This window comes from Pinus tabuliformis, chromosome 3_1 (assembly GCF_031772625.1).
Source record: "Pinus tabuliformis cultivar Carrire ecotype Pingquan chromosome 3_1, CPIR1, whole genome shotgun sequence".
Classification (NCBI taxonomy): domain Eukaryota; kingdom Viridiplantae; phylum Streptophyta; class Pinopsida; order Pinales; family Pinaceae; genus Pinus; species Pinus tabuliformis.
The window spans coordinates 777,877,839-777,892,618 of record NC_142301.1 but is presented as its reverse complement, the minus strand read 5'-3'; the positions used below and the strand labels follow the sequence as shown (position 1 = coordinate 777,892,618).

Below are 14,780 nucleotides of genomic sequence, written 5' to 3'. Positions count from 1 at the left end.
CCTCACCTCGCACCCCTTCACCCGCACACCCCACACCCCCTCACCCGCCCGCTCCTGCCTGCCGGGCGAGGGCGCGGGCGGCCCGGGTGGCGCCTGCACGAGGGCGCCCAACCCTCGTGCAGGCGCCACCCGGGCCGCCCGCGCCCTCGCCCGGCAGGCAGGGCGACCCTGCCTGCCGGGCGAGGGCGCGGGCGCCCCTCGTGCAGGCGCCACCCGGGCCGCCCGCGCCCTCGCCCGGCAGGCAGGGCGATTCCGGGAATCGCCTTGCCTGCCAGGCGAGGGTGCGGGCGGCCCGGGTGGCGCCTGCACGAGGGCGCCCAACCTCGTGCAGGCGCCACCCAGGCCGCCCGCGCCCTCGCCCGGCAGGCAGGGCGATTCCGGGACCCTCGGGCAGGCGCCACCCGGGCCGCCCGCGCCCTCGCCCGGCAGGCAGGGCGATTCCCGGAATCACCCTGCCTGCCGGGCGAGGGCGCGGGCGGCCCGGGTGGCGCCTGCACGAGGGCGCCCCCACTCGTGCAGACGCCACCCGGGCCGCCCGCGCCCTCGCCCGGCAGGCAGGGCGATTCCGGGAATCGCCCTGCCTGCCGGGCGAGGGCGCGGGCGGCCCGGGTGGCGCCTGCACGAGGGCGCCCCCACTCGTGCAGGCGCCACCCGGGCCGCCCGCGCCCTCGCCCGGCAGGCAGGGCGATTTCGGGAATCGCCCTGCCTGCCGGGCGAGGGAGCGGGCGGCTCGGGTGGCGCCTGCACGAGGGCGCTCAACCTCGTGCAGGCGCCACCCCGGCCGCCCGCGCCCTCGCCCGGTAGGCAGGGCGATTCCGGGAATCGCCCTGCCTGCCGGGCGAGGGCGCGGGCGGCCCGGGTGGCGCCTGCACAAGGGCGCCCCCCCTCGTGCAGGCGCCACCCGGGCCGACCGCGCCCTCGCCCGGCAGGCAGGGCGATTCCCGGAATCGCCCTGCCTGCCGGGCGAGGGCGCGGGCGGCCCGGGTGGCGCCTGCACGAGGGCGCCCAACCCTCGTGCAGGCGCCACCCGGGCCGCCTGCGCCCTCGCCCGGCAGGCAGGGTCGCCCTGCCTGCCGGGCGAGGGCGCGGGCGCCCCTCGTGCAGGCGCCACCTGGGCCGCCCGCGCCCTCGCCCAGCAGGCAGGGCGATTCCGGGAATCGCCCTGCCTGCTGGGCGAGGGTGCGGGCGGCCCGGGTGGCGCCTGCACGAGGGCGCCCAACCTCGTGCAGGCGCCACCCAGGCCGCCCGCGCCCTCGCTCGGCAGGCAGGGCAATTCCGGGGAATCGCCCTGCCTGCCGGGCGAGGGCGCGGGCGGCCCGGGTGGCGCCTGCACGAGGGCGCCCCTCGTGCAGGCGCCACCCGGGCCGCCCGCGCCCTCGCCCGGCAGGCAGGGCGATTCCGGGAATCGCCCTGCCTGCCAGGCGAGGGCGCGGGCGGCCCGGGTGGCGCCTGCACGAGGGCGCCCCCACTCGTGCAGGCGCCACCCGGGCCGCCCACGCCCTCGCCCGGCAGGCAGGGCGATTCCGGGAATCGCCCTGCCTGCCGGGCGAGGGCGCGGGCGGCCCGGGTGGCGCCTGCACGAGGGCGCTCCCCCTCGTGCAGGCGCCACCCGGGCCGCCCGCGCCCTCGCCCGGCAGGCAGGGCGATTCTGGGAATCGCCCTGCCTGCCGGGCGAGGGCGCGGGCGGCCCGAGTGGCGCCTGCACGAGGGCGCCCAACCTCGTGCAGGCGCCACCTGGGCCGCCCGCACCCTCGCCCGGTGGGCAGGGCGATTCCGGGAATCGCCCTGCCTGCCGGGCGAGGGCGCGGGCGGCCCGGGTGGCGCCTGCACGAGGGCACCCCTCCTCGTGCAGGCGCCACCCGGGCCGCCCGCGCCCTAGCCCAGCAGGCAGGGCGATTCCGGGAATCGCCCTGCCTGCCGTGCGAGGGCGCGGGCGGCTCGGGTGGCGCCTGCACGAGGGCGCTCAACCTCGTGCAGGCGCCACCCCGGCCGCCCGCGCCCTCGCCCGGCAGGCAGGGCGATTCCAGGAATCGCCCTGCCTGCCGGGCGAGGGCGCGGGCGGCCCGGGTGGCGCCTGCACAAGGGCGCCCCCCCTCGTGCAGGCGCCACCCGGGCCGCCCGCGTTCTCGCTCGGCAGGCAGGTCGATTCCCGGAATCGCCCTGCCTGCCGGGCGAGGGCGCGGGCGGCCCGGGTGGCTCCTGCAAGAGGGCGCCCAACCCTCGTGCAGGCGCCACCCGGGCTGCCCGCGCCCTCGCCCGGCAGGCAGGGCGACCCTGGCTGCCGGGCGAGGGCACGGGCGGCCCGGGTGGCGCATGCACGAGGGCGCCCAACCTCGTGCAGGCGCCACCCGGGCCGCCCGCGCCCTCGCCCGGCAGGCAGGGTCGCCCTGCCTGTCGGGCGAGGGCGCGGGCGGCCCGGGTCGCGCCCCTGCCTGTCGGGCGAGGGCGCGGGCGGCCCGGGTGGCGCCTGCACGAGGGCGCCCAACCTCGTGCAGGCGCCACCCGGGCCGCCCGCGCCCTCGCCCGGCACGCAGGGCGACCCTGCCTGCCGGGCGAGGGCGCGGGCGGCCCAGCTGGCGCCTGCACGAGGTCGCCCTCCCTCGTGCAGGCGCCACCCGGGCCGCCCACGCCCTCGCCCGGCAGGCAGGGTCGCCCTGCCTGCCGGGCGAGGGCGCGGGCAGCTCGGGTGGCGCCTGCACGAGGGGCGGGCGGGCGGAGGGCGGGTGAGGCCGAGGGCGGAGGGTGGGTGAGGCGGGCGGGCGTCGGGCGGGTTGGCGGGTGAGGGCGCCCGGGGGTGGGTCGGGCGGGCGGTTGAGGGCACCCGGGTGTGGGTCGGGCGGGTGGGTGAGGGCGCCCGCAGGTGGGTGGGGCGGGCGGGTGAGGGCGCCCGCGGGTGGGGCGGGCGGGTGTGGCGGGCGAGCGGGTGAGGGCGCCCGTGGGCGGGTGGGCCGAACGGGCGGGCGGGTCGGGGCGGGCGGGGGCGGGTGGGTCAGGGCGCCCACGGGCGTTTGGGGAGGGCGGGTCAGGGCGCCCGTGCCGTGCGGGCGGGCGGGTCAAGGCACCTTGGGGTGGGTGGGCCGTGCGGGTGAGGGTGCCCGGGGGTGGGTGGCCCATCCAAAGGGGTGAGGTGCCCGGGTGAGGGCGCCCGGGCCGGGCGAGCGGGTGAGGGGGCGTGGGTGGTTCGACCGGAGGGGTGGGGCTGGTGGGTTAGGGCGCCCGGGCCGAGCCGGGCAGGCGGGTGAGGGGGGACGGTGTGTGTGGGCCGGGCGGGTGAGGGGGCCCGGGCCGAGCAGGCGGGTGAGGGGGGGCTGTCAGGGCGCCCGGAGGGGCCGGGCAGGCGGGTGAGGGGGGGCGTTGTTAAGGTGCTTGGAGGGGCCGGCGGGCATGCGGGCGGGCGAGGGGGGGTGTGGAGCACCCACTGGTGTTAAGAAAATGAGGTTGACCGGGCCCACCATGCTCACGATTTTTCATGAAACTAATTTAATATGAAAGTTTTCAAGAAAAAAATTTAACTTACCTTTTAATTACGAGAATTCTTCGTTGATTGTGTTGTTGATAGCGATTTAGCTGCTCCACAAATTCACGACCTCTTTCAACGATTTTCAGAAAACCTGGATGTGATGTTAGTAGTAGTGATAATGAAATTTTAATATGTAAGTGAAGTTACAAGGATGTTTTACTGTACAATTAATATGGGATAATTTGTTTTACAATATTATAAAGTGAATATTATTGATTTGTTTTACAACAGGTTGAATGTGGGATAATTTGTTTTAAAATATTTTAAAGTGAATATTGTAGTATTGGAAAGCGAATATTATATGGTTTAACTATTATAATAATTGTAGAAGTTGTAGTGTACAATTTTAATTATGATTTCATAAAAAAATTTAGTTTACATTTTTCAATAAATTGTAGAACAAAGTAATAAAGGTAAATAAATTTAACAGATTTTTTGGAGGGAAATATTTTCGCGAAACTTTTTGGAGGGAAATATTTTCGCGAAATTTTTTGGAGGGAAAATTTTTGGAGGGAAAATTCCATTCTTTAAGCTATATAATATCTTTAGGAGACTCTCCATTTGTATCATTCAACATCTTCTATTTGAAAGGGATGGATTATTCTGATAGTGAAGTTTCGATTTATACACCATCAACTTCTGCATCGCGTAACAACTCTATTCATATTGATGAACATAGCGGGAATTCTTCCACTATGAATAGAAAGTCACTTCTTCCACTTAGTCCTGATTTTAAGGACTATGAGAGCAGCACTGATGAAAGAGGGGATGGAGAATTTCAAATAAATAAAGAGTCACATATTCCACTTAGTCCTACTTCTAAGGACTATGAAAGCCGTAGTGATGAAGAGCATGATGGTGAACTTCAAAAGAACAGAGTGTCACGATGTCCACTTAGTCCTAATTCTGAGGACTATGAGAGCAGCAGTTTTGAAGAGCATGATGGTGAAGTTCAAAAGAATGAAGGGTCACGGTGTCCACTTAGTCCTAATTCCGAGGACTATGAGAGCAGCAATTTTGAAGAGCATAATGGTGAAGTTCAAAAGAAGGGAGTGTCACGGTGTCCACTTAGTCCTAATTCCGAGGACTATGAGAGCAGCAGTTTTGAAGAGCATAATGGTGAAGTTCAAAAGAAGGGAGTGTCACGGTGTCCACTTAGTCCTAATTCTGAGGACTATGAGAGCAGCAGTTTTGAAAAGCATAATGGTGAAGTTCAAAAGAAGGGAGTGTCACGGTGTCCACTTAGTCCTAATTCTGAGGACTATGAGAGCAGCAGTTTTGAAGCGCATGATGGCAAATTTCAAAAGAATGGAGTGTCACGGTGTCCACTTAGTCCTAATTCTGAAGACTATGAGAGCAGCAGTGATGAAAAGCATGATGTTGATTTTCAAAAGTATGGAGTGTCAAAGTGTCCACTTAGTCCTAATTCTAAGGACTATGAGAGCAGTAGTGATGAAAAGCATGATGTTGATTTTCAAAAGCATGGAGTGTCACGGTGTCCAGTTAGTCCAAATTCTAAGGACTATGAGAGCAGCAGTGATGAAGAGTGGGATGATGAAATTCAAAATATTGGAGTACCACAGTGTCCACTTAGTCCTAATTCTGCGGACTATGAGAGCAATAGTTATGAAGAGCGTGATGATGAATTTCAAAATAATAGAGTGTCACTGTGTCCTCTTAGTCCTAATTCTGCGGACTATGAGAGCAGCAGTGATGAAGGACAGGATGATGCACTTAGTCCTAATTCTAATGAGTATAAAGGTAGCAGTGACAAAGGACGGGATGTAGCATCTTCAATAAGTAAGTCACATTTTCAACGTAGTCCTAATTCTATGGACTATGAGAGTAGCACTGGCAATGCATATGAGGAAGAATATCCATTAAACATCGAGTCAGATTTTCCATTCAGTCCGAATTCTAAGGACTACGACAGTAGCACTGAAGAAGCAGAAGATGAAGAATATCCTCCAAGTCAATATTTGAAAAGCAAGGATGATCATAGTGTGGATAACATTCCTCTTAATGATGATGAAAATCCTTATACAAATGATGATCAAATGATGGAGATGTTGCCAAGAAACATTGTATCAAGGAGTAGGAGCAGGTCTTTTCGTATCAATGCAAGTTGTTCTAGTTATACAAGGGGTAGAGCAGAATATCTGACGAGAAGAAGTTCTATCAGTGCTCTCATTTCAAGTGAATGTTGCCAAAAAGATTGCTTGAAACATATGGATTTCAAATTTGCATTAGAAAGCAGGAAGAGATATTTGTCAATGAATAAAAGCATACAAAATTCATATTTAGTTGGGTGCATGCAATCTACATTGTCAGGTTATGATTATCATATTGGGACTTTTTTTATCTGTAGAAAAGGTTTCAAAATGTTTCATTCGATTGGGAATTTTCGTCTCTCGAGAATTCAAGAAAATTTGGAAAAGGATCCCACATTTTATTCAGAAGTACGTCATAAAAAAAACTTTGGTCAATTATCAAATATTGCAATGTCATGGATGAAAGATTTCTTTTCAAAGCATGGAGAGTGTATGCCAAATGGAGAGACAATACATATTCCAGATAATTTTTCAAGACGAGAAATCTACAACTTATACAAAGAATATGCAGAAGGTGCTGAGGGACATGGCCAGTTTATTACATATCAATATTTTGTGAAGGTATGGAAGAAAGAATTCAACAATGTCCGTATTCCTAAGAAGACAAGGATGGGGATTTGCAGTACATGTGCTTCTCTTAAATCAAAAAGGGACAAAAGTGAAGGCTCCGAAAGAGGTAAGCGTTTATAACTTTAACTTTTAAAATTGTATAGTCATCAACTATGAAAACATATTTCTTAATGAATCTCTTTTATGTTGTGTAGATTTAATTGTCAAACAACTTCAGGAGCATCGCGAACAACAAACAAACGAAAGGAAGAAGTTGTACAAGCATCGAAAAAAGTGCTATGATAATCCGAATAAATATTTGGGTTTGATAATTGATGGTATGGACCAGAAGAAAACACTTTTACCACATTTTGTTCGCACACCCAAAAATTTACAGGAGGAAAACTTTATTCAATTTCACTTGGTCGGTTGTATGGTCTTCAATGGGAAAATGTTGCCAAGGGTGTACTTCACAGCTCCAAATATTCACAATGATGGAAATCTGACCATAACTATAATTCATGATGTGATTTCTCATTGGTCTGGTAATCTTCCTGAAGTTTTGTATCTACAATTGGACAACACTTGCTGTGAAAACAAAAATCAGGTTGTTTTTGGATATCTAAACATGCTTGTTGAATTGGGAATTTTTCAGAAGGTAAAGGTTGGTTTCCTTCTTGTTGGGCACACTCATGACCATATTGATCAGATGTTCAGCCGTTTTTCAGTCACATTGAGGAGGAAGGAAGTTGGTAGCTTGCCATCACTAATTGAATGTATTAAGAAATCATACATGCCAGAGCCTACTTTTGATGTGTTGGAAGAAACTATTGACATGCGAAGGTTTATTCTGGGATCATATGGTGAGGGGAGATGCATTGAACAACTTAATGACATTAGCTTCCAACATCAATTTCGTATCAAAAAAATTGATGGGAACACACTAATATGGGGCAAGAAGTATTCAACTACTACAGAATGGGCACCGTCATCAGGATTGAAATTTTTGAAGTTCATTCCAGATCATCCAATATTTGCATAAAAAATATTGTTATTACAATCAGTTGGTGAAGTTCAGAATGCACGTAGACAGAACAGGGCTATAAATTATTCTGATTGCCTGGAAGAAATTAAAAAATGTATTAGATATACATATGAGTACTTTGACATTGCTGATTCTGTTTGGTGGGAGTCGTTTTTCAATAATCAAAGTGATATCATTTCGACAACAATAAATGAAGATATACCTTTGAAAAATCCATTTATTTGGCCACATAATGTGTCGAATGAACATGAGGAAGTAAACATTGTTGAACAGCAACAATCTCAAGGTATTATTAATTCTTCACAAGCAGAGGAAAGAGAGATGTATATTGGTTCCAGAAGATCTCGTGCACAACGTGAAGCCATGGAAGACCTTTATAGGGGTTCAGTACAGGATATTAAGGAGGGTTGCATGATTGCAGTGCTAGCAGATGGAGATCCCAATGGCTATCCATTTTGGGTTGCTAAAGTTATAAAGGTCTTTACAGAAAATGAGGATGTTACAAGTGTTGAAGTACATTGGTATGCCACAAATACACACCCATTCAATGGTGTGTATAAGCCAGAGATGGTAGTTGACAAAAAAAATGGCGGAAAAAGAAAAAGAAAGGGTACAAATGTAAATCGCCGCCGCACAGACATATTAAAATTGGAGGATGTAGACATACTTGTTTATGACTTCAATTTAACAAAGAGAGGAACTCTTCGCTTCAAGACGATAGAGATTCTAAAAAGGTTGTTACCAGAAGGAATAGTGTTGACATGGGAGTCACCTGAAACCAGTCGTAGATCTAGAAGAATTTTGAGACCTGAAATGTTGGGCATGCATGTGGACTCAGATGGGGCACTAGTTGATGAAAGAGAAGAATATGGAACATCTTCGTCAGCATCCAGTCACTCATCTGAAGATGTGAATTTTGATGGTGTGCCAGAAAACATGAGTGATTTTGAATAGTTGTTTAAGACAGTTTATATAACTGATGTATGCATCGTATCTTCAAATAAAATTAATGTTTTCCATATGGTGTTAAATGAGAAGTTATGAGGCATTTTTATGTTGTTGGATTATATGTCTTAGTTATGATAAATTTTATTGTTTAAAATATCTACAATGCAATATTAAATTAGAGATATAAAATATGTTTTATTCAATATACAAATAATGACTTTTGAATGCATTTAGTGATGTAATTTGTTCATAATGTCATGGTTTTTTTTATTTTATAGTTGAAAAAATTTCAATTTTTTTTGTATCTAGCATGTTATGGTTGAAAACATGTTAAATTTATACTTAGGAAAGAAAAATGATATTCTACCAAAAACATTAGTGTGTTTTTTCCCGCATAAACAACTTTGTTTGACACATAGAAATTTGGTTTTATTAGCATTTTTTTTAAATACTGAAAATTGACCCTAAAAAAAAAATCATTGTTCCAGTGTCATCAGTTTCATTTTGAAGCTATATTTTGCACGAAAATTTCATAGTAAATTTTGTAGTCACTGCCAATTTTAAAACATGTTCAAAATTGACGCCTAAAAAATAAAAACATCGTTCCAGTATACACACTTTTCGTTTTGAGCACTGTTTTTGATGTTTTTTTGTGGTTTTTTGGCCAGAGTTCCCGTTTTGAGTTTATAGTTCCCGTTTCATAGTTTACATTGTTCCAAGGAAACCAAAAACCAAAGTCAACAAAATCATTTTTGTATGAGTGAATTTTTTTTCTTATACAAATGAAATAACATAATAACACCGATCATATATGTCACTACTAAGTAGTGAAATAATAAAATCATCGACGAATAACATAGAGAATACAAATATTAGAAGATGAAACTTTGATGAAACTCTCATAATCTTCAAAATAAAAAGGTGTACAATAATTGTATGGTCTAAATATACGATACTCAAAGAGCATATCATATATACATTGGTGTCTAGATAGTTGTCTCAATAAAGTGAAGCTTTAGGTGAAATTAAATTTTAACACCTTTCATCTTCCTCAACCATGGCATGCCATAAAATGTATGATGACTACGTTATAGATGTGTGATGCTAAAAAATGCATGTAATATGAACATGGGTTTTTAGATAGTTGCCAAAGTAAAGTTTATATTTTCTAAGTGAAGTCTATAGTTCTAAATTTAAATGGACAAAGGGTGTAAATGATATGAATATATGAAAATACAAAAAATTGAAATATAAAAATGATTTGTTCTAAATATTAATATAAAAAATCAAATTATAACAATGCTATTGCATAACATAGTGACACATATCAGTGTTATATCAATAAACTAAGAGTAATAATTATGTAAAATTTATATTTTTTTTAAATAATGAAAAAAATTATCTTTTTTTTTGTTAATTAAGAAAATATATATTTGTGTAATATAGTGGCACTTATCAATGTCATATCAATAAAATAAGAGTAATAATTATGTAGAATTTATATTTCTTTTAAATAATGATTTTTTTTTCTTGTTAATTAAAAAAAAATATATTTGTATATGATTATGTGTGAAACAATATTATATTTTTTTAGTCTAAATAATTTTATTGATAACAAAAAATATTAATTTAATTATGATTATTAGTATTAGAATAATATTTTTATTTATGAATATAAATACATTTATTATAATTATTTTAAAAACATATATTTTAAGAGTGTGCATTTTACTTTTGTTATTTATTTTTATTTTTTTTAAAGTTTGTCTTTCTTGTAGATGAAGAGAAACAAGTAATGGCGATACTAATTTCTTAAAAACCATCATTAATTTTTTAGAAACCATCATCATTAAATTCTTAGAAACCATCATTAAATTATTTGAAACGACATAATTTTTCATCAATACTGATAATTAATAAATTTATATTGAAAAATAATAATTAATAATAAATATCCCTCCTATCCATATAATAGCTAAATTATAATAAATCTTTTCACACTTTTATTTTATAATTTTTTTAACTCACTCAAAATATTAATAAAATTATATTAAAAAGTAATAATTAATAATAAGTATCTCTACTACCCATATAATAACTAGCTTATAATAAATCTTTTAACAATATTATTTTATAATTTTTTTAACTCGCTCAAAATATTAATAATAAATTGTATAATGAATTACATTATAGGTAAACCATTATAAAACTTTTTAATGTGAAAGCTTCTAAATATAAAAATTTTCCTTTTTTATATTCTTGCTATATTTTATTACTTCGTATGGTACTTCAAAGAAAAGTAGTTATTTTATAATAAGATTGCTGGGTTAGATTTCCATTAATCTCTGTCTCAAGGCCATTGGCTTTTACTTATTTCTGCAATTGCCGGTTGTACTTCAAAGAAAAAGTAGTTGTTTTATAATAAAATTGCTGGGTTAGATTTCCATTAATCTCTGTCTCAAGGCCATTGGCTGATACTTATTTCTGCAATTGTCGGTGGCCATTTTGCAATGCTTTTTCTTGCTCGTCATTTCACAAGGCTTTTCGTTTTCTATTTTACCATATGCCACGAAAAACGACCGGCTCGTTATTTTACAAGGCTTTTCGTTTTCTATTTTAACTTTTTTGTTTTTTATTTTAATCTATTTCTTGGATTAAGTAAATAGAAAATAAAATTTTATAGTTTTATTTTTTCGTTTAATAAAATATTTTAATATCATATGTTGTATGTACTTTAAATAATAATAAAATTGTCAAATAAATTATTTGTTTAATATTTTTTATTTATTTTTTAATATAATTATATTTTTTTGGGTAAATAAAAATTAGTTTTATATATATTTATATAAAAGACCGATATAATTAGAGTTGTATACAAATGTTTTTTATATATTTTTTTCAAATTTATATTTTTTAAATAATTTTTTGTAAATTAAAAAAAAACCCATAAAAATCGTCTATTCAATACTTTACACTAAAGGAAAAATGGAATTTTTGAATTTAATTTCAAACAATTTGTGTTTATGATATATAATAATTAATATATAATTTATTTTTCAAATTATTGATATTTATTGTAGAAAGTAATTAGTGATATAGTACATAGTAGTTAATAATAGAATACACCAATGAAAAATGAAAATTTTGAATTTAATTACAAACTATTTGTGTTTATGATGCATAGTAATTAATATATAATATTATTTTTCAATTTATTTATATTTATTGTACATAATAATTAGTAATATAATACATGGTAATTAATAACAGAATACACAATAGTCAATTTTTTCTATCATTAAACCATAAGAAAATAGACATTTCAACCAATCATATATCCCTTAAATAAAAATAAATTATATTTAAAAATAATAAATATATCCCTTAAATAAAAATAAATTATATTTAAAAATAATAAATTTAATTCATAATGTTAAAGATAGATTTTAAATGTTTTTAATTAAAAAATTAATAACAAAATCATAAAAAAAATCTATGCTAATAAAAAAAATCTCACGTTTTCAGATTTGACTGCAGGTTGGGATAAAATCTCCGCTGTCATAATTTCAATAAATAATGGCTGTTTAACTCAACCATCTGCAACCACATCGCTGCCCGTTTGTCTAGTTCAGTGAAAAATAATTTCATGGTTAGGATTGATCGTATTTGCTCGCTGATATTTTCTTAAGGATGTAATATAAATTTCATTGATTCGATTAGATTACATTAGAATAGATTCTTAATAAACATTAAGTTTGCATTAAATATGATTTATGTTCGAAATAGGAAAGTGATTAAAGTTATGGTGTAAATTTTATTGGTTATGAAATTGGTATAAAAAATTTAATATTATAATATTTAATATTTATTTTTAAATTAATTTGTATTTAAAATTTAATTTAAATAAATTTTGTATTGTTTATAGTGCAGTATCAAATATAATATAAATTAAATGATTGATAAATATGTTAAATAATTGATAAATATAATGAAGTATCAAAAAACAAATTTATCAAGATTAAAAAAAATCATTAAAATTTACTAAAATATAATATTATTTTAAGTTATGATTATTGTTGCTATTATTATTAATTATGAACAGAATTAATATGTGACTTAAATATATATACATTTAGAAAAGTATACACCAAAATTTCTAGCTATAAGATTCACTATTACTTTATTATTTAATAGGCTTTGCTACAATAGCATGGGTTACTGATACTACATGCCCTAAAACACCATAACGGTTCATATCACATATGTTCGTGTAACTTATTTTTATAATTCATCAATTTAATTAAAAAGAAAGATAGATCCAATGAAACTATTTTTAGCCATATGGTGAGTTTTTGTTGTTTAAAACACATTTTTAATGCAAAGATATATTCAATTCCTTGAAGAACCTTAGGATGTTAGGATTGTGGAGAATTCATAAATCATACATGTGATTCCAAGAAATCGATGTTGGATTCTCTGAATATTTCATCAGAAAATATGCCGAGAATGTAGAACAAATTGAAATAAATCTCAAATATTGATTTATGTGTATTACTAAAAATATTCTATAATATTTTATGAAGGTCAAATTTGTACCATTATTCACCTAATAGTTATTGATTATTAAATCAAAATTAATAACTATTAAGTAAATGATAGGGATGTGACCTCCATAGAGTATTTTAGAATATTATTCACCTAATAGTTATTGATTATTAAATCAAAATTAATAACTATTAAGTAGATGGTAGGGATGTGACCTCCATAGAATATTTTAGAATATTCTTAGTAGTATAAATCTAAGGGTTGAGGTTTATTTCCAAATTAGTTATAGGTTTGTTCCCTTTTAATTAAATTAATTAAGTTAAAAATAGTTATATGAAGTGTCATATGAAATGTTTTATGGTATTTTGGGCATGTGGTATTAATCAGCCATGGTATTTATAAACAATGGTATTGTAACAAGATCTATTTATAAATTAAGAATCTCTATGATAAAGTGGGGGTGGATATCCATAGTTAAAAATCTTGTTACATATATATTTTTTAAATATATATGTTTTTATGTATTAATTCTTTCTATCATTATTCAAAACTAGAGAGGGATAGAGCATGCATGTTTTGGTGAACTTAGCATGCAAATCGCTCACGGAGATGGGTACCTTGTCCCACAAACAAAGGGGTCTCATACACTAATTTGGTGGCTTGGTTGTGACCTTAAAATTAGATAATAATAATAATAATTATTATTATTATTATTTTAAATAAAATTATAATTTAGTTAATTTTATATATTTTTTAATTTTAGCAACTTGAGGTATAATTATTTTATCTTAAATAGAATAATAATTTAGTTAATTTTTATGGCATTTTTAATTTTAGCAACTTAAGATTGTATAATAAAAAAAATATTTAAATTTTTATTATAATTTGACGTTTTTGAAAATTTACTAGCCATCTAATTTATATAATTACATTAATAATTAAATTAAAATTATAAAAACTTTATTTCAAAATAATCAATATTAATAATTAAATTAAATTAAAATTATAAAAACTTTATTTCAAAATAAACACACTTCTTAATATCATAAATTATTATTAATCCATTAGAATTAAATTGGGTTAATTCACGCAAATAAAATGTCAATGAATAACCATAATAATGTGAAAAACAATTTCGATAGGATAACTTGCCTAAATTCAAGTGAATGACATTAAAATATATAATTTTAGTAACAAACTATACCGCCATTTTAGAATTCTTGAACTTATGATGGAGGAGTTGCCTTGAACAAATAATTTTTCCTTTTTTAGATTTAATGGTTTTCTTACCCCGACAATATCTGAGACTCAAAATATATTTATGTACGATTAGACACGGCTCCCTGTCACCACGGCCCCCTGTCTGAATATATATGTCGATCTTTTCAATAGATGCCCTATAAGTGGTCCTGCAGACTTTACGTGGCAGCCCTCCGGCAAAATGGAGGCGACCAAACGTCGTGCAAAGGAGCTGAAAACGGTTATTCCACGCGTATGGATGTTCTGTTAGTTGCCTTTTTAGCTATATGCTTCAAAGAAGATCTTTTCATGTCATTCACTCTCTTGTGCTGGCACGGGAACGAGGCTGATTTTGATGATCCGAATCATGAACGTGTAAGGGTATCCTATGCAGTTGATATAAATGGCCGACGACAAAAAGATTTGACCATCGGAAGCCAGATTATATGAAGGGGACTCTCTAGTCGACGGCAGCCATAAAAGGCCGAGAGTGCAGAGCCTATTGGAAGCATTCACGGTAGAAATTCAGAGGCTTTGTATGGCTTAGCTATTTTAATGGCGAACGGAGACTGGCAGGGAGGTTTAGACTTTGATGATGAGAACGAAGCCGATACGAGGAAGGGTCCATGGACCGTCGAAGAGGACATGCAGCTTATTGGTATTATAAATTTACACGGAGGACGCTGGAGCTTTCTCGCCAGAGCAGCTGGTATGTAATATTGTTTAAGGCGTTTAACAGTATTACCTCCTGCAGTGGATGTTGCCCGTCAACCATTTTCCAAAATCTGACAATATAATTTGGGGAGCTTTTACATCTAGAATA

The 14,780-nt window shown here is 41.3% G+C and overlaps 1 protein-coding gene across 1 annotated transcript in view; it reads left to right on the top strand.

Moving 5' to 3' along the window:
* The first annotated feature begins 14,457 nt into the window (after positions 1-14,457).
* LOC149189704 (transcription factor MYB2-like) overlaps positions 14,458-14,780 on the top strand; it is a 28,610-nt gene continuing 28,287 nt past the window's right edge. The window contains exon 1 of the mRNA XM_089412391.1: positions 14,458-14,666. Within this exon, the coding sequence (XP_089268517.1) occupies positions 14,513-14,666 (154 nt within the window). The 5' untranslated portion in view covers positions 14,458-14,512. The remainder of the gene's footprint in view (positions 14,667-14,780) is intronic.